This window comes from Barbus barbus, assembly GCF_936440315.1.
Source record: "Barbus barbus genome assembly, chromosome: 27".
NCBI lineage: Eukaryota > Metazoa > Chordata > Actinopteri > Cypriniformes > Cyprinidae > Barbus > Barbus barbus.
Genome location: NC_136755.1, coordinates 6,442,173 through 6,463,668, shown reverse-complemented (window position 1 = coordinate 6,463,668; position 21,496 = coordinate 6,442,173). Strand labels below are relative to the sequence as shown.

Below are 21,496 nucleotides of genomic sequence, written 5' to 3'. Positions count from 1 at the left end.
GCAATATCGCAAATGTTTTCAAGAATGCACATTTTTGCGAGAAACTGCAATTGATTTACGAGAGATTGCAAAATATTTTGTGAGAGACTGCACATTTTACAAGAGACGGCAAATGTTGTGTGACCTCGCAAATGTTTTACAAGATTGCACATTTTTTGTGAGAAATCGCTTTTTTTTTTATTTTATTTTTTTTTACGAAAGCGCAAATATTTTCCAAGAGATGGCAAATGTTGTGCAAGAGATTGCCAATATTTTACAAGATCACAAATGTTAGAGAACGCAAATTTGTGAGAGAATACAAGGTTTCTCGGTGGAATGCAATACTATAATACAAAATGAAAATACTATTTTTTATAATTTTACAAAATATAATTTTTCCTCCCATCTCATATTTTCTTCCATTCCCATGTCTCCTGGGGCCTGTTTTTCTATTGAAATATATTTGAAAATGTAATTTATTCCTGTGGTGTCAATAAGATAAGATCAGGAACACGTGTTTAGAAAGTAAACAGGAAAAATCTTGATTTCATGTTGACTTTAACGTTCTATAATGAGGTTCCACTTTTACTATTAGATTTCAGTTACTAAATATTTGCATTTGTACTGGACATGCATCTTAAATAAACCAAAATGAAGGGCCTTTTCAATAAATGCATAATTTACTGTAAGTGTATTTCAATTTGGGAAGGCAGCAAAACAATAATGTTTAGATGTTCTACCCGTTTGCAAAAGGTTATAGTGGTATTGGGCTGAATTTTGGTCACAATCCAGACATGAGTTTCTGGGTGAGATAAATGCTAAAGCTGAGTAACTGGTGTTGGTAAAAACCCGTTGTTTGAAATCGGTCAGTCGGTGCATCAAGGCTCTACATTCGGTTCAAGACACGCCCTGTTTTGATTTGGTTAAAGTATGAGGTGAGCATGACGTCCAGAAAGTAGAAGATTCCAGACACATTTTGGCATAAAGAAAAATCCACTGGGTTCATGCTTGATTATCATGAGGTAATCTGGCTTTGGTGACTTACACCACATGGCAAATGATTTGGTTACAAACACCGAACTGCGTCACAATACTAATACCACCATTTTAAAGCTGAACAATTTTTTTCTTCATTTTTTTGGTATGAAAATAAAGGAGCTGGAAGGCTATTGCAAGTCTAACTAATAAGATGCCTGGAAGCCGCGTCATAGCCGAGTTGAGGTCCACATGTAGAGGAGCACAGCACAAGCACAAAGACGATGAGCATTTTGTTTTGACAGTTTGTCCTGTTTTCTGTCTGGTTCAGTTTGTCTCTCAGAGGCAGGTTTGCATCTCCATCAGCTGGTCCTTTCCAACGCTTCCTGAAGTGACCAGCGCCAATATAGCGATTTGCTCTGAGGCATTTAGTGCTACCAAACCCGTGGATCTCGAGATATTCTGAGTTTATGCAAAAAACTTGATTGGAGGTCGAAACGTCTCTTCCTCACTTGAGTCGTCTTTGACCGTGTTGTGTGTGTGTGTGATACCAGAGTGTAATAGAGCACAGCCGTATGGCTCCAAAAGTTAAAATACCATTCATTTTCTCCACAGAGATTCGAGTCAATCTCACTACCCAATATTTGAACAAATATTTTGCAATAAACTTCAAATATATAGTATACCCACTCATTTAAATTCAAGCTCAGAACTCTCATGGAGTGAATGAATGGAAAAATACTTCTGGAGCCAAGGCCACTGCAAAAGCGGCAGTTATTCTTGCCTTTTGTTTTATGTTCAGACACTGAGCCATAAATTAAATTCTTGCAAGGACAGATTTTAAGCTTTTTCTACCAGTATTGCAAAACTATTAGGCTCTACAATTCTTAGTATAACTGCATGATGTGCAAAGCTAGAAAGGCATATGAACAATAAAACTATTTCCCTGAACTTAATCTGCAATCAACCCTGTGTAAACTTGCAATCATTAGTAGACCTATAGCGCTAAGGTATATACATCTAATTTGAATGGATGAGTCTCACAAATCCCATCAAGAACATGTCAAGGTCATATTTCACCATAAAAACAAGAGAAAGAAACAGAAAATGATATCCTGTATAATTTTTTTTACAGAATTATTTAGTATAATATAATAATAATCATCTCATTTAAATAATATTTAAAAAATGATCATGACATAATATATATAACGTTATTATTCTTTTATTTTTTATTCTTTATTATTCTTATATAAATATACTTTATATAACAATTTCTTTTAAATATTTAATGAGAATACTACCTGACTGTTCAAAAAAATACTACGATTAATGTACAAATATTAATTATTATATTTGTATAATTGTAATTACATTTGTTAGACCTCCCTTAATTTATGCTGAATTTAATAAAACAAATCATTGTTTTATATAAAAAATATACAGTAATCTGATAAGAATCACCATTGCGTAAACAAACAAACAAAAAACATCTGGAAACATTTCAGTTATTTTGGCAGGAATGATTCAGAATTTGGCAGGAAAATGTGCTTAATTAATTGAAAAATAATGTGATTATTAGGGCTGCAAAGGGGTAGAAAATGTCCGGTAAATTTCCATAAACTTTCTATAATTTTTTTGAAATTGTGAATTTTCCAATTTTTTGAAGTTTCCAGGAATTTTCCGCCCCTTTGCAACCCTAGTCATAATGCAAAAAAAAAAATTTAATTCCTAAAAACAGTCTTCACTATCTTTAAGCAAATATATATTTTTTTATATTAGAGTGAAATATGGCCTAGACATGTTTTTGTGAGATTAACCCAAAAAGAAATGAAAATTTCACTATAGAACAAGAAAATGCACTGAAATATCTTTCCAAAACATGAATTTTAGAATAGTGTATTTCTGTGGTGTTTTCATTGGTATTCTAATGACTGATAAAAGTGCGAAGCACACTGTAGCACGTAATGCTCTTCGCACGCTTACTGTAGTGCGTCCAGTATCTGTGTAGTGAGTGTTTGCTGTGTATTGTTCGCTCTCAGTTAGCCGGTCCAGGGTCTGCCAGTGGCATAGTGTGCAGCACCTCATCCAGCAGCTGCAGCGCCCGGTGCAAATGCACTTCCACCCAACAGGGGGTGTGTTTGATGCTCTGCCGGGGGTAGTCAGGACCCCAGCCCTTCACGAAGCTCAGGCGCAGGATGCACAGCCTCCGGAGATCATCCACACCAATCCCTGCTGCTGCCGAGAGGCCTGGAAACAAACATACCCAAAGTCAGGCTACAGAAATGACAAAAAAATCGTTTATATGATAAAACTCGACCAAAACAGATTTCTATCCAGTGTTGACTTACTTTCTGTTGTAAAGTTTCAGATGTAACTGTCAGTTAAAGAGATAGTTCACCCATAAATGAAAATTCTGTCATTAATTACTCACCCTTATGTCGTTCCAAACCCATAAGACCTTCGTTCATCTTCAAAACACAAATTAAGATATATTTGATGCAATCCGAGAGCTTTTTGAGCCTCCATAGAAAGCAATGATCCTTACACAATCAACGTACAGAAACGTAGCAAGGACGCCGGTAAAATAATCCATGTGACATCAGGGGTTCAACCGTAATTTCACAAAGCTACGAGAATACTTTGTCCGCAAAGAAAACAAAAATAATGACTTTATTCAACAATTTGTCTCCGTGTCATCCTAGCGCCATTTTGGAGAGCATCACATACAGTACATAAACATTGTATGCAACGCATGTACGCGGATACGTTACGTTCAGATCAAAGCGTAAATGACATAAACATCCGCATACAGTGCTGCTCACACAGAACAGCATACATTGTTTACATATGAGATGCTCTCCGAAATGGTGCTATAGAGCGATGCGAAAAAGTCGTTATTTCTGTTTTCTTTGTGCACAAAAAGTATTCTCGTAGCTTTGTAAAATGACGCTTGAACGCCTGATGTCACATGCACTATTTTACCGATGTCCTTGCTACATTTCTGAGCCTTGATCGTGTAAGGATCCTTGCTGTCTATGGAGGGTCAGACTCAGAAAGCTCTTGAAATACATCAAAAATCTCTAAATTTGTGTTCCGAAGATGAACGATGGTCTGGAACGACATGAGGGTGAGTAATTAATGACACAATTTTCATTTATGGGTGAACTTTAACTGGTGGCTCTTTTTATTGCCTTTTTCCCTATCAAATATTTGAGTAATTATTGTAAATTAGATATCAATCGAAAGCTTCAAAACACTCAAAATTCATCCTGTGAAAACCGTTTTGTATTACCATGGAAATGGTTCTTTAGTATGCTCCTCCCTCTAGTGGGCTGTGTCAAGTGTCATTTTACTAAAAAAATGTAATCAAGACTTTGTTCTAATGTAATGTAATCTTTGTTCGGTTCTGTACACATTGCCTAGAATTTCTGTAAATGCAATTGTCACCTGTACCTGCATTTTTCTGGAGTCAGTTCAGTTGTAGAACGTGCTTGTCATTGCCATAAATGACTAAACTGTGTGTTTACAGAACAGGATTAAAGGTGAATTGACAATCAAATTTAGCTGCAGTGTGTACGTGGCCACAGAGTTAAAGACCCTCATTTTGACTTGACGGTGAATGAGGCAGACACTCACTGACTGCAGGAGCGATTCCACCAACACTTCCTGGTCCTGGAATATTCCCTGCCACCGCCGCGGCCTGTGCTGCCGCCGCCGCCTGCGCCGTGGCCGCCTGCTGCTGCATCTGCCTGTGGCACTGCCTGAGGTCAAAGACCTGCAGACACCAAACAACACTCACACTTCTGCTATTAGCACAGCAATGACATACAGAGACCTCGCTGTTGTGTCCTCAAACAACGGCTGACGAGAAGTCATTTGGACAGGCTTAAAAAAAGTCAAGCTCTGGATCATGCAAATCTAATGTGACAGGAAGCAAAAATACATGCAGATCTCTCAAGTGCACAAAGGTACTCACTACCCATCGACGCTGGAATTACAGGCAGGGGTCATATTAGGAGAACTTTTCATTAATTTTTTAAGATGTAATAATAATAACAGCATGATTGTACTACCATGCACTATGAAAACATCCCCAAAAATCCTATTTCAAAAATTAAATAAGGAAGTGTCTAAATTTATCTGATATTTATTTAAATTTTTTTATATTTTTTATTTTGTTTGCATTTAAAAATGTATGTTTATTTTATTACATGTAACTACATTTTACATTTTAACTGCACAAAAACAATTCAAAAACGTAAATAACTTTTCAAATGGAAAAATAGACACTGACAAGTTGCTTATTTCATTTTTTTAACTGTTTTTTGTACATAAAAGGTAAGATTTGACAAATTGACAAATAAATGGATTTAAATGCTTGTAGATGCTTTATTTTGTTACATGAGCTACGTTTTTAACTACAAAAACATTAATTTTATTAAATAAATTACATAAGCAGCTGGTCTAAATTAATCCATTCATTTATATTATTTATATACAAATTTCCATCTATTTATTAATATAATCATCATTTAAATCATGAAAAGTTATTTATTTACATTTTGAATTTTGAAGTGTTACGTTAACTACAAAAAAGTAGTATTTCAAAGATTAAATACAAATTAGACAAACTACTATAAACTAAATATATTTATTAATTTGAAAAGTGATTTATATTTTAATCGTTGTATTTTGTAATTTGTTTAATCCATGTCGTCTTTTTTGAGATTTATTTATTTTGTAGTTAACAAGTAAAATATAGATAAAATACGATGAAATATACAATAAAAAAATTCAAAGCAACTAATTCCAAATCACCCACAATCTAGTTTTCTACAAAAGTCAATGCTACTTGACTGGCACTATAAACATTGCACTATTTCGTCCCATAATTAATTTGAAAAATATGATGACCCCCTTAAGTGTTTCATCTTTGCCATCCACAGTTTTCATGGGTTCAAAGCGATGCTGGTATCTTTTACCTTGATGTAGGCCCCTGGGTAGATTTTGTGCACTGCATCTCCTGGCGCCCGACCCGCTTCTCGGTCCAGGTAGTAACTCTGCACAAAGACAGCATGATCGCTCATGCAGCGCATCCACACGTCGCCCTCGCCACGGCACTCTAGCTGCACTCCTTTTCCTATGTGCAACCTGCAGACAGAGAGACAAGACGCTGAAACAGCACTGCCTTTAGAGAGCTCTGTAACACAAATAAACACGTCACCGAGTGTCATAACCAAAACCACATGTGCCTCTGTTGATACGCTTACATTTCTTTTCATCAGTTTGTTAAAGCCAGTTTTTCCAGGCTGTTATTCTCGCATAATCTGTTTGTTGATTATTGTTCATCACAGTGTCAATCTGGCACAGTGAGACGTTTTTGAGACGTGTGTTAAGGCAAACATAAAACCTGTGAAATTCATCTATACACAAATAAACGCATATCACACACATACAGCCATTTTGTCTGGACAATATAGCTTGATATTTTTCAGCCTTTTGATGATTTTCATCATCGCAGATAGATAGATAGATAGATAGATAGATAGATAGATAGATAGATAGATAGATAGATAGATAGATAGATATTACACAGACTTTATCTTTATTTATTATTTCTGCATGATTCACATATCGTGTTTTAGTATTTATTAATATTTTAAATTAGCTTTTATTTTAGTTTTTTAATGCAATTTTTTATATTTTCGCTTTTAGCTGTATTTCAGTTAACAAAATGTATTTTTAATAGTTTTGATTATTTAAAAAAAAACTCATTTTATTTTTTATGATTTAACACCTTTATTCTAATTCATGCAGTGTTGTTATTGTTAGGTAAAACTAAAACTATTTATTTCATTAATTGAAATAAAGCTGAAATAAACTAAATATTAAATGGAAAAAAAATCGTAATAAATAATTAATAAGTTACTAAAAAATGAAATAAATTACTAAAACCGAAATGTTAAACTAAAACTGAAATTAAATAGAAACAACTAAAATAACAAAAACTAATAAAAATAACAAGCACATAAAATTATTAAAACATAAATTAAAATAACAATAGTATTTTTAATTATTTTATTTTAATATAATTGTTCAATTGTTTATATAATTTTTATATAAATTTAAATATGTATATAAATAATTGTATATATAATTTTATATATATTTATTGATATATTATTAAATTAATAAATACTATAATTGTATACAAGTAATATTAAAATAACATTGAATTCACATTTTTTAAATCAACACCACGGTGCAGTGAACATGGATTCATGCCAAAAAGTCATGAATTGCAGAAAAAAAAAAATATTTAGTCAGTGCCCTTTTTTTAATGCTAAAATATTTTGTTGATTCTCCTCCTTGCTCCAGAAATGTCTTTCTTCAATAGCTGAAACTGTCTGCATCTCTTTCTTTGTTTGATGCCATTAAAAATTGTATTTCATTCAAGTTGTGATAAAAGAATAAATATGGAACAAGTCTACTGGCATTGGTCTTTATAACTTCTTGTCATATTCACAATGTTGGTTTTACATCTGCAACAAAACAATACTGAGTATTAGTAAATCATAAATATTCAGTATATGACTGCGCTCTAATAACCACACTGAGATGTTTACTGGCAGGAACAGTTGTGTGACACATACCTGGCGCGCTCACTGGCGTCTGTGCGGTGCACATTACTGAGCTGACCCAGGCAGAAGCGGTCGCCTCCTGAGGGGTCCACATACCCGTCAATCGTCACCACCGGACAGCTGGACAGCACTTTAAACATCTCCCCCACCTGCACATCCATCTCGAAGTAGGAGATGGAGCACCAAAACTCAGGACCTGTGGATGCACTTTTGATTAATTTAATGTGTCCTTGAAAAGAAGTATTAATTTCTTCTTCATTTTTTTAACCTCAGACCATTTGAATGTGTTGTATTGTGTGTTTTAGTGAAGATGATATAAAGTATAAACCTGGATGGTTGGAGACTGGAGGGGGGAACGACGCTGAACTGTGATGTTGAGACCCTGATAGAAAAATAAATAATGGATTAATTCAGTTCTATTACAAATAATGGTATAGTTGCATCCATGTTGTTACAATGTTTAAGGCAGGCGTACAGAAGTGTGGGTGGTGGAGAGGAGGCTGGTGGCCACGTCCGTTTTGCTGGGGTCCTACAGGAGTGTAGGAGGCTGTGCTGCTGCCTGTCCAGGTTGCTGCAGCAATTTAGAGATTAGAAAGTATTTGAAGCAGTGAAAAGATCATAACAGGCATGACATGACAAATTTCCAGTGACAAGTATTTTATCTTTCTACACTGAAAAAGAAAAGCGCACACCAAAACCACGGCCAATATATGTGATGTTTGATATACAACTTTGAGGAGAGGAGTTTGGATGAATGAGATTTCACTGTGGGCGGAGTTACAGAAACAAAGATGTTACATTTACATTTATTCATTTAGCTGACGCTTTTATCCAAAGCGACTTACAATTGCTATATATATATCAGAGGTCGCACGCCTCTGGAGCAACTAGGGGTTAAGTGTCTTGCTCAGGGACACATTGGTGTCTCACAGTGCATTCGAACCCAGGTCTCTCACACCAAAGGCATGTATCTTATCCACTGCGCCATCACCACCCTCTGACATGTTATTGTTATTATTATTATGTTATTATTAACTAATACTAAACTAATTAAAAGGTTTCATTAATTGAAATAAATATGAAATAAAATCATAAATGTTAGATGGAAAACAACTTAAAACACAAATTACTAACATCACAACTAAAATAAAAAATGTAAAGCTAAAGAAAAATTATAATATTTTTTATAATATAGTTATTATAACCTTAATCAGAAAATGATGTACATGTAAACATGGTATTTGTAACACTGGTCAAAAACTCATATTAACACAAACAGAATTTATTACTAGTCACGTTGTGATTGGTTAGGACGTGGTGTGATACTCACTGTGAAAGGAGCCTTGCGTCTGGGAGTGTTTGGAGCTGTTGTAGCCATTCTGGTTGGGTGGAGGCTGGGGTGGGACGGGAGTCTGTGGGGGTCCATGTGTGGGGGTGGAGGGGGGAGGTGTAGGGGTCATGACTTGACCCTGAGGAGACGCAATCTGAAGTAAGCCTTCACCGTGACCTCCCTGCATCGGCATCATAGAGCCAGAAGCTGAAACACATGAGAGTTTGGAAGATGACACCGTGATTACAACAACTGTGAGTCCGGTGTGGCCAGCGGTCAGCGCTTACCGGTGGGGGAGAGGGGCATGTTGGAGTAAAGCGTGACCGGTGGGGGAGCGCGGCTGGGTTCTGAAGGCAGCTGTAGAGGAGGCAGTGGCTGGCCGTAGTGGTCCGGAGGAGGGAGTTTCATCGCCCCCTGGTGGTCCTGCTGAGGAGGCAGGCCTGGGGGAACATCCATCTGAATGCAGTCGTGGCTATACTCTTCCTTTATTAGTCTTCCAGTGGGACCTACATACCAGCCAGAGGACAAATTGAATTTATTTCACTGAGCTAGTTCATTACATATATATATATATATATATTTTTTTTTTTTTTAAATCACAGATTCATTTGGGACTTTTTTGAACCCGTGTGGAATGGCAAGTAATTTTTTGGTAGAAAAACGTAAAATAACACTATCATCATGTTCAATATTTCATAATTTCGTAACTTTATCTGTTCTGTAACATCTGCTTATGATCCTTGATGGTCGTTGGGTCGTTGTCTTAAGAGACTCCTTTTAGCCTTTTGACAGTTGCATATAATTCACAGACCTGGCCCTACGTTCTTCCTTTATATGGGTGCTAAATTGCCAATGGTTGTCCCCCCACTGTCAAAAAGATGCTAAACATATTGACCATCTTTTCTCTCCATCGGACTTCAAACACATTCCAGAGAACTAAATGACCCTCGATACCAGACACCAACGGCTGACCAGTGGACTACCTCCACGATTACAACACACATAACACACATGCATAGAGGCATTTCCTTTATTTAGACTATAATCAATCAGTTACAAATGTATATGGTATATGCATGTGTTGTTTGTATGTTTCCTTAGTATATTAGCCTAGTTACCACTCGTTATCTGTATTGGTTAAGCTCTAAACGCTCATATTCAGGTATATGAATGTATCTCTGGTTTATTATCTTCTAGATGTCTCTTTCTTGATATCAAAATGATCTCCTCTTTATTTCTCAAACAATGATGTACACTGTGAGATCATGAAATGCATCGTATTATTTTTACTGTACTGCGGAAAAACTACACCGATTCTTCTTCAGTCATAAAACATGCAAATGAGGTGTTAAATGGGACAAAGAAACACTTTCCCGCTGAAACTATGTGCCTTGTTATTGGTCAAACTAACCAAAATGGGTGTTACAGGGAAACCAGATAAAACTACTTCCACCTCCAAAAGGTGGGTCTTCTCTTTTACTTTCGGTGCCCTGGAGACACACATATCACCTTGGAAATCTCACGACTCCCCTTTCGGGGGGAGTCCGAGCTTCTGGCAGTTTTATGTCCAGTAACTTTGTCGATTCACTTCGGACCAATCAACCCGTGGCTGGAATGACGAAGCTTTCACTCCTAAAGGAATTCATCAGGAATCTACTTTACTCAGCACCAACAAAAACCAATGCAAGTAACCGCTTGTTAACTATTTAGATGCGCTTCTAGGCTTCGACCCCTTTTAATTAAGGTGATGTGATTCTCTGATGCTTCTAACAGGTTGTGTTTAAGTGATGAGTAAATCCTGCCATTACACACACACACACACACACACACACACACTCTCACTCTCTCACTCGTTTAATGTGTGTATGTTTGTGTCTAGTTCGATGTTGCATGTTCCCCTGTAGTGTAGTTTAATAAACATCCATATGTATTCAGTCAACAGACGATTAAAACTGTCCGTACTGCGGACGAACAAATCATTTTATTGTACTATTAATGTAACTATTGTACTGTTAATTCCTGAAGATGAATATATAATTGATAACAACCCGTTATGATTAATTATGTTCATCTCACTTGGAGCTAAAAAGTCATTACAGTTCATTAATAAAGATGTCAAATTCAATAAATACATTTATATTTAAAAATATATCCATTTGATAAATTATAGAATTTATCATTTGATTTAATAATTTAATGTAATAAAAACATTTTTAAAAAGTTAAAAGTTTGATATAATTATTTTTTTAATAATCTTGTTTCTTGAACAGCAAATCAGCATATTATAGTGATTTCTGAAGGATTTTATTAACTTTGCATAACAGAAATAAATTACGTTTTAAAATATATTCAAATAGAAAAACGGTTATTTGAAATTTTTTAAAGACTTCTTTAAAAAAAAAAAATCTTAATTATTCTAAACATTTGAACCATATATATTATCTATCTATCTATATATTACATTTACTTTGGTTACTTTGGAAATGTAATAGGTTACAGATTACAAGTTACCCTATTTAAAATGTAATAAGTAGTGTAACTATTTCAGTTACTTTCTTAAAGTAATGTAACTGATTACATTTGATTACTTTTTGATTACTCTAAATTTCTAATGTTTTCAACTATTAATCACATCAGCATTTAAAGCAGGCAGGGTTAACCTTACTGTCAGACTTTCAAAATCCTTCATCGCTTGAATTAAGATTATAATCATTGAATTTTAAAGCACAGCCACCACAAAATCAGACTTTATCACCTCTTTTTACTTTGAGATCATTCGGAGGTTAAATACAGATTTGAAATCATAAAGTAATAGTGTAATAGCTATGATACTGTTTTTGAAATCAAATCTTTGCATAGCTATGACAGGAAACACTGGTATCTAACAATGCCCTGGAAAAAAAACAGTTAATCTTAAAAAATAAAGCATATACATAAAACAGTTATCGAATGAGCATGTGGCCTAAACTCCTGAAATATTGGTGTATTTTAGAGCAGTCGGTGCATTTTGGGAAAGAAATCAATTAAATCTGTATGTGTGTGGAAAAAAATCAGATGTAACCCCCTTTGTAATCATTAACACTTTCAGAAGTAACCGTAATTTAATTACTTTTTTTTCTCAGTAACTGTAACAGATTACGATTACATTTTTGTAATTAAATTACGAAATTCCGTTAAATGTAACTAGTTAGTTCCCAACACTGATTATCGCATAACTTACCCGTGTTTTGAAGACTGAGACCAACTTGAGATGATAGGGGGAAAAAAAAGAGAAAAACTTATTACAATATGTTTTCCTGCACTGATAGAAAAGCATTTTTGCAGACTCAGGAAGTGCTGCACACAGCTCAGTAATCTCTTAGCTCATGGTGATGAACGAAAGGACCGCAGACTCACCGATGCCTGGTGACACCACTCTCTCGTAATGGTAAGGGTTGACACACACATTATCATATTTGAGGTCAAATGCGTACTGGCAGAATTTCACATGCTTCAGCTCGTTCTTGTGAAGGTCAGGCCAGCGCCACAACCGCGCGTAGATTACATGAGGAAAACCTTTACGACCGGCAACCTACAGAAAGAAAACATGAGGAAAAAAGAAAAGAAAGAGTTCATGAGGATTACAACATAGTACAATAATACTGAAGGGAAAATAATCTCTTAAGTACTGCACAATAATAATGTAGATATTAACCAGTCATGGGAAATTTTTCAAACCAATTAAAATTTTGAATGTTCATTCATTTAAAACCTGTATTAGTGGTTTGAATATTTCACACAATTAAACAATTAAATTCAAATCATTTTCTAAATTATTGTCGAAATGATGCAGCCATACACCATGACATCTAAAACATGATTTCAGTTCATGATTTGGTCATTATTTTCATAAGCATACCTTATCAAACACTAGCAATTTTAATCTATTACTAAATTATGTGATCATCACTACAGTGTTGTTTTAATATTGTTTACTACTAATTATAGTTTAGTAAATTATAATAAAATAAAATTAATTATAGCATTTATATTTTCAGTTTTCATTTTAAATTTGGCTCAGGTTTTAGTAATTGTACGTGTTTTTTTTTTTATAATATAATTCTACCTAGCATATTTAATTTATTATTATTACGTTTTTTAATGCATTATACATTATATTAACAAATGTATATATTTATATTAATGAATTTCAGTTATTACTTTATTTTTCCATCTAATATTTATATTTTATTTTATTTCTGCCTTATTTCGATAACTTTCAAAGCTACATTTCAAAGCTAGTTTTAGCTTTAGTTAACAATAATATTGCATTTAATAATGTATTATTATTTTTTTATACATATTAGCATATTTAAACTGTGTGAAATACATGAGATTTTAAAATCACAATTTGTAAAACATAAATTTTTAAGTTTTATATAATGTAATTAATTTTGGTTAACTATCGATTCTTCGCACTCTTCAGTAAAGGCATTGTTTTAAATTTGACTTTTGACCAGCAAGTCTATTATTGAAAGATGGGAACCGAGATCAAGAACTGAACAAGCTCATGTTGCCCATACGAGTGATATGGCTCAGTGCATTGGATCATATGACCAAACGCAATGCCACTACGACAAGCACAAGTCAAACGACAAGCACAAGCTAAAGACACACCAAAATGTTTGAACAAAAGAGCGTCACATGATCCTGAAAGCACATTGAGAGTAAGGTCATGTGTTGAGTTTTGAGTGCGTATCACAGCTGCCCGTGTGTGTTTGGAGTAGCGGGGCAGCAGCAGGACGTGTGTGTGATATGATAATCCTCTGTAGATTAACACTAGAGGCATGCCGCTACAGTTGTGCGCTAGCAGCATGATACGAGAGAGAGCTGAGCAGAGGGATAAATCCAGCTGTCAGTGCCATTTAGGCAGACGGACTGAAACAGACACAAATGTGATGGGGCTGCCAACCAAAAGGACCAGGGTTCAAACCCCAGAGCGGCCAATCGAGTCTCGCTGGTCACTAAAGCTTACTTACACCAGGTGGACATCTCCATTATATTATACATTACACTATATAGAAAAATGCGAATGTTATTCATTATTAAAACTTGAAAAGTCAACTTGTTTGTCTTTAGAAAACCTACATATTGAAACACATCTGACAAACATTTGTGAACATGTTCTGATGAATAATACTACCAAACATCTACTAACGCATTAACCATATGCTAGTGATTTTACTGTGGTTTTGGGACGTTGTTGCTTTACAAAACTCTTAAAATTGCTTTAATGTAGAGATGTATTGGGGGTATAACCCACAATATTGAAGATCAACTTTTTCAGATTTTTGATGTTTATTTCTAAATATCAAAAAATTATGTTTACATTCATTCATTGTAGAACAAAACATAGGAATATTTTTCCATTCCCATTTAATAGCATGAATTATCTTGATGGTTATCAACACCCAAACCAGAAAGAGAAGTAAAATGCGGTCAAATCAGTGTAAAACATGACCTTGGGTTTAATGTCAGCCACTTGTGAAAAGTCTTTAAATACTAATATGTACTTAATAATAATTGTTTTTAAATAATAATTGTTAGGCACACTGTACTTATTGTGTTCATGCTGAAGTGCAAAACACTTTGGGATACGGTTAGGTGCAGGTTTGGTGGTTTGGTTAGGTTTCAGAAGTAGAGGTGGGGTCAACATTCAAATGTAAAAACATGTATGTGCACAATAAGTGCTTTGTATCAAATGATTCAATTAAATGTAAGTACATAGTAGTTAAGGACACTTAATATAAAGTGGGGCCTAGTAGCATTATATAATAATATAGCATTATTTTTAAAAAGTATAATAGTGTAATGTTTTCAGACAATTTTTGCATGTTAATTGCACTTAAATGAAAATGTATTACGGTTCAAATTTATATTAAATGCAGTTAGCTGACATTTAGAGTGCTTTTTCACATTTAGGACTTTATATGTAATTTCATAATTACTTCTATCGTCTTTGAAATATGGTTACTGCTGAATGCACTGACAAGCATTTATGATACACAAAAATATAATTTAACGTAATTTCTATTGAATCTTGTACGTCATGTATTTAAATATATTTGTAATGATAAAGTTGCAATTTAGCACATTATATTAACATTAAATATTCAATATTAACATTTGTTATATGAATATTTGTGTATTTAATGTTAATATATTAACATTAACTGAAATGTTGAATAACACACTAGAGTTAAAACTAGTGCTATCAAATAATTAATCGCATCCAAAATAAAAAATGTGTTTACATAATGTGTGTGTGTTGTGTTTATTTATTATGTGTATATATATATATATATATATATATATATATATATATATATATATATATATATATACACACACATGCATGCATATATTTAAGAAAAATATGTTATATGCATTAAACTGTACACACACACATTACGTAAACAAAAATGTTTATTTTGGATGCGATTAATTCTTTGACAGAACTAGTTAAAATTATAATCAAGTGCTTTGCATGTGCTTTAGTATGTTAGTCAATACATCAAAATAAATGTATTTCTTTAAAGCACGATAAAAAATTAAAACATAATGATTTAAAATGTACTTGAAAGTCAAAATTTTCATTTGCCATAGAAGTCATGGAAGTGAAATCTCTGAGTACACTTTTGTAACCTTTTATTAATTTTATATGATCTGCAGGTACATATTTTTAAACATACTTTTAAGATTTGAAGTACACTACAAGTGCACATTTAATGCAATTAAGTAAACACAAAAATAAATAAACAAATAATAATTATATATATATATATATATATATATATATATATATATATATATATATATATATATATATATATATATATATATATATATATATATATATATATATATATATATATATATATAATTTAAAATATAAATTTTAAAAATCCTATACCAAGTAATATAGTTAATTACTATAGATTGCATCATAAAGATACATACTTTGTTCAATAATAATGTTTGTGATAAGAATATTGGTGATAAACAGATAATAATATCTGTGCAGTCAGAGGTGTGTGTGTTTCATACAGCTATTTTACAATGGTAACAATGTCTCTTTTTTCCTCAATGCTCTCACTGTCTATGATAAGGTCAATAAAGGTGACTCATTATGTCTTCACTCAGTAGTTGGGCTTTACTGCACCAGATTCTCTATTACTGCACATACATGGCTTTTTCCCCTTGTGTTGCCTGGATATCATCACATCTATCTACCAGCAGCCCTTCAGAGGAAAAAATAGACGGCCTTAAGTTAACCCGGCCCCTTTCCTGTGTTTTAGACAAAACAAGCTTCACAGCCTCTCCTCCACCCCTCCCTCTAAATCTGCCCATACCGAAGGGTGGGGAAACTGCGCAGACGCCATCCTTCTCCATATAAACCACCGCTTTTACTTTGAGGTTGTTGAGGTTTACAGTCAAAGGCCTTGTGATGAATGTCTCTCTTTGTAGCTGCTGTCAATCATCTAGTATCCATGGAGACCGATGCTACAGGCAGGAAGCTATTAGCATTGGCTGAAGCTGCGACTGCATCCGTCTCCCATATGAAAGCCGTAGGTTCAGATGTGGGTGGTGTGGACGCGATTAGCCTCAAAGCAACACCCAATCACTATGTTTATTCAACGGACAATGGCTTGATTATTTAAATTGTCTGGCTTTATTTATCGCAGGATTCACAAATAGATTAGGGGAAACACAATTGTGTGAACAATGTAGGAAAACACTCTTTCCAAAGTTATTCTAGACTGGGGAAAGGGAGTTTATACAGTGGTTGACCGATATGAGTTTTAAAACCGATATCTACAGAGCAGGACAGACGATGAATATTAGATAGACTCTACAAATCTTTTTGTATTTTTTATGGGCTGTTTTTCAAGGAAAATCCGCAGTATGGATTTACATATGGTAAAATATGTTTACTGCATGTGATTACTACACTTCCATTGCTTATGACTTGTATTTGCCATCAGTATAAGTTCTATGTGTGGTTTTATTCAAAAATTTGGGGTCAGTAAGATTTATGTTTTAATTAATACAGGGAGTGATGCATTAATTTAATCAAAAGCGACAGTAAAGACATTTATAATGCTACATTCATAATCATGTTTCTTGAGCATTAAATCTGCATATTAGAATGACTTCTGAAGGATCATGTGACACTGAAGACTGGATTAATCGTGCTGAAAATACAGCTTTGCATGAAAAAATAATATAATTTTTTTAAAATATATATACAAATAGAAAAACATTTTTAAATGGTAATAATATTTCACAATATTGCTGTCTTTACTGAATTTATGATCAAATAAATGCAGCCTTGGCGAGAGACTTCTTTCAAAAATATATAAAAAAATAATAATTTTAATATTTAAAATTGGGATAAGGGGTGTATACACATATATATACACCCCTTATCAAATATATAATACAATTTATTGATCCGAAATATAAATTTGTTAGAATTAAAGGAATTATTTTACATAATATTTACTCAGAAAAGAGAATCTGCTGTCGTTTGCATGAACAATTTTTATTTTTTTTACTTTGCTTGTTTTATTTCATTCGTGTTTCATTTGTAACCGCTGTCACAAATTAATGAAACAACGGAATCATGACCAAAACATTGCCATCTCCATAAAATATTGGATTTCTTAATTTTTTTTTAAACCATTTGGGTATGCAGGGGGGTATTTATTTATTATTGTGCTATATTTACATCTATATTTACGCTATATTACACTTTTGTAAGTATACATTTTTCATTGACAGCAATAAATAGCCAATATCTACCAAATAATCGACTTGGCCAATCTAGTCTATTGCTAGTTTTTCGTGACAAAGACACATCCTCACCGAACAGGTCCCATGAAGCCCTTTAAACACCTTTACCGCTGTGTCATGTCCAATCAAACTTTCACATTGACAGAACGACAACCTAAAATAGCCATTCAGAGCTCTGAATGGTCTGAAAAAGCCATCTAACACTGAGTAAAGCAGACAAGAAAAACCTGCCAACTGAAGACATGACTCATCCATTCAGTTCATTCAGGATTAACATTTGGAGGCATTCCTGGAATTCACTGCATTAAAGCGAATGTTAATGGTTGAACGTCAGTTACTGTAAGCGTGCTTCACCTGTAGACGTCCGTCCAGCGTCCTCTGGATGGTCACGCACTTGCTGGGATGGACTCCATTGGTGGTGATTGCGGTGATGAGGGAGTCCAGCTCGTCCTTCTTCTCCTTCAGTTTCTTGACCAGGCTCTCGATGGCACGCTTGGCAAAGCCCTCGTTTTCGCCGCCCTGCCTGTGGCACATGAGGCTGTGCACGATACTGAGGCAGGCGTCATTACTGTTGGGAGGGTTCACGGACATCCTGCTGCTCTGACAGATGGGAAAACAGAACAGCAGCATCAACACATGACACTTACACGCTGCATCTAGTGTGCCAACTGTGCCACACTGTCAATGCCGTAGTAATGCTTCATGGACATTAGTGGTAGAATCGCTCAATATATCATAGCTATAATTATGCTCAGTTTCCTAAAATAGGAATAAAATAAAATTGTCATTAATTCATCGTCAGAACTCAAATTAAGATATTTTGGATGAAATCTGAGAGCTTTCTGACCCTGCATAGACATCAATGCAACTGACACATTCAAGGCTCAAAAAGGTTGTAAGGGACATTGTTAAAACAGTCCATGTACCATCAGTGGTTCAACTGTAGCAAATGAAGCTACGAAAATACTTTATGTGCACAAAGAAAACAAAAAAAATCTACTTTATTCAACAATTTCTTCTCTTCCGTGTCAGTCTTTGAACCACTGATGTCACATGGACTATTTTATTGATGTGCTTACTACCTTTCTGGGCCTTGAATGTCAGAAAGCTCTCGGACTTCATCAAAAATATCTTAATTTGAGTTCTGACAATGAACGAAGGTATTACGGGTTTGGAACGACATGAGGGTGAGTGATTAATGACAGAATTTTCATTTTTGGGTGGACTATCCCTTTAACTGTGCATGTCTTTTTAATTCCTTTTCCTGAATGTCAAGATGATGCTCTGTCATTTTGTATTGTTGTATTTCATTTTGTATAAAAATATCAGTCTTGTGGCAGTTTGATCAAATAATGAGTCAAAAAAAGATCATTGGGAATGGAAGTTGAGTGCGTTGGATTATGGGAAACAGTATTCCATACGGTGTGCTTTGTCATATTTCTGCACATTGTAATAGGTCATCTGCTCAATGTAAACAAAAACTGCATGTTTGCACAGCATGCATACAAAATACTGCGGAAATAGTAAGAGTAGTAGATTAGTATGCAAGTCCAAATGTTTAAAAAAAGCCAAAAAGCAGTAACATTTACTGTAAGGAGCCAGCCAACAAATGGCTTATGCTGCCTTCAATTTCACCTGGGAAACGAATTTGCATTTAAGATGTAGCCAATCCAAAACTAAGCAATTGTGAACAATAGGCCCAAAAAGTATATCTAGATTCACATTGATAAAACGACTGAAATACAGCATGTAAAATCAAAGTAACTCGCATTATTCCCTGCAGAACTGCTATCCTGTTACTGATCTCTATAGGTTACAGATAGGCCTATGATATCTATGCTATAGATCAGTGGTTCTACCATGTTTCCCTTGCAACATAACTCAGCAACTCGTTTGATTTGATTTTCTGCACTTGTAAACATGACTTTGCTTGGTCAGAACTTGTAAATACGACATTTCCGACTTCACTTGAAGGCACCATACTCCCAGTTTTCCAGGCACAATAAACCGAGATAGGAAAAAGGGTGTTTTAAAATAAAAATAAAAGTTTTAACTGCATATGCTGCAAGTGACTGAGGTGGTTTATACAGCAGTGATGAACCTGAATTTGTATTCTGTGCATAAGAAGCAGAACTTCATGTTTCTGTGATGAAACCCCCTGTGATCTTTGCATGAGATGTTGCAAGTGCAAAAGTGCAAGATTTCTAGACAGCAGTGGTAATTGAGAGCTGGTGGAGCTTCTGACGGATCCTGACACTTCAGATCTCTGAGCATCATCAACTCTAATCTGGGGGGAGCTTCTCTGAGACCCTTATTATCTGACTCGGCGATGCTCTCCATGTCTGCACAAGTGGCCCTTGAGGCAGAGCACCAGAGGAACAGCTTTACATTAAGACTGAATGTACAATACTACCAGATGAAGTGTTGCTGTAATATTTGAGAAAGCGGTTTCCTTTTAGTTTCTTCTGACAGAAGCACTCATGCATTATTCCTCTCTTCTTATCTTATGGGTGTATTACTCTGTTATTTCATCATATATAGTACAGTGTACTTGACTAAAGCATGGCGGCCTGATTCTAGAGGACATTCGGATCCAAACCCAGCTTTATATATCACATAATAACGAAACCCCTTATGGTCCCATTTTAAGACGCAGACTTTCATTAACAGATGCAATATTGTATATATTACATGCAAATCAGGCCTAATTCAATAGAAAGCCCTCATGTTTAAACTACCTCATCCAAGACATTCCCAGCGTGCTGTAGGATAATATTACAGCTCATCAAATGTCATGCAAAGTAAAAGCCAAACTGTTGATTGCTCTGCAGGCAAACAAACGCAGATGCCATATTTGGTCACATGACGTCATCGAGTCCGCCGTCTAAACATCTCACGCGCTGCCGCTGGATAAGAGCAAGTTAAGGTGACATGCAACTAACTAACTAGTCGGGTCAATAAAATCAAGACGAACTGTTGAATGAACAGCCTCCTGCTCGCGAGCTTGTTGTGAGAGGGCGTCTCGAGACAGTATTCAAACGCTACACAGTTGCGAAATCTTTCAAAGCTCAGACAAGGGCAAAGATGAGTTATTACGACACGGCCAGACGCAACATGCCTCCTAACGAGCGAAACGTGTCGCAGAATCCGCTCAGTTTCTGATACGGTCTCGAACGGTGCAATACAAATGCATGAAACAGACGCACAGAAAATGTTAAAATACTCACACATCGGTCGTATTGTTGGAGAATAGCGAAAAGCTGTCTTCTGGACAAGGACGGAGAGGTAGTAAAGCGTGTCCCCTTCCCCCTCCACCATCTAATTTGAGGATAGCGGACTATCAGGCTCGCTGTCTCCGCATCCTGGCCGCTCGCTACAATAACAAAAGCGGGTAGACATTGTGCGAGTGAGCGACTCGCCCGGCTCCAGCCAATAGGAGGGCGAGTCTCAAAAGGACGGCGGCGCTCAGCCAATCACGACGCGGCTCTCACGGCTGGGCCCCAGGGCCGAGGTCTGTCTGGGTCGCGTCTGCATTGATATATCGGCGCGACTGTTTTTTTAAGGTGGCGCCGCTGAGATTACTCCGCCCTGTATCGGCTCTCCCCGCCCCATTCATCCCTGCTCAGTTTCCATCGATGATTGAAATTTACAACAGCCAGTGATGGCTACTTTTAGACTAGCACTCCAGTGCCGCATGCAACGAGCACTAGAGAGGTGCGCCCCAAATCGCGCA

At 35.3% G+C, this 21,496-nt stretch overlaps 1 protein-coding gene across 4 annotated transcripts; it reads right to left on the bottom strand.

The window, feature by feature from the left end:
• Positions 1–2,594: 2,594 nt before the first annotated feature.
• On the bottom strand, positions 2,595–21,315 carry LOC306846777 (mothers against decapentaplegic homolog 4-like). Of its 4 annotated transcripts, none has more exons than XM_079380383.1 (12): positions 20,991–21,315; positions 18,118–18,363; positions 12,325–12,499; positions 12,149–12,172; positions 9,216–9,434; positions 8,929–9,135; positions 8,074–8,169; positions 7,927–7,980; positions 7,611–7,794; positions 5,940–6,108; positions 4,594–4,732; positions 2,595–3,204 (listed from the first exon to the last, which is right to left on the bottom strand). In XM_079380383.1, exons 2-12 carry the CDS (start codon positions 18,352–18,354, stop codon positions 2,993–2,995), a joined length of 1,716 nt encoding a protein of 571 aa, XP_079236509.1. In that variant the 5' UTR covers positions 18,355–18,363; positions 20,991–21,315; the 3' UTR covers positions 2,595–2,992. The 4 variants fall into 4 exon arrangements, 3 of the variants coding, with proteins under 3 accessions (XP_079236509.1, XP_079236510.1, XP_079236508.1); XM_079380384.1 differs by having other exon boundaries at positions 18,118–18,358; positions 20,991–21,152; XR_013782113.1 differs by lacking the exon at positions 20,991–21,315 and adding an exon at positions 4,411–4,472 and having other exon boundaries at positions 3,105–3,204; positions 18,118–18,483.
• Between the last annotated feature and the right edge of the window lie 181 nt (positions 21,316–21,496).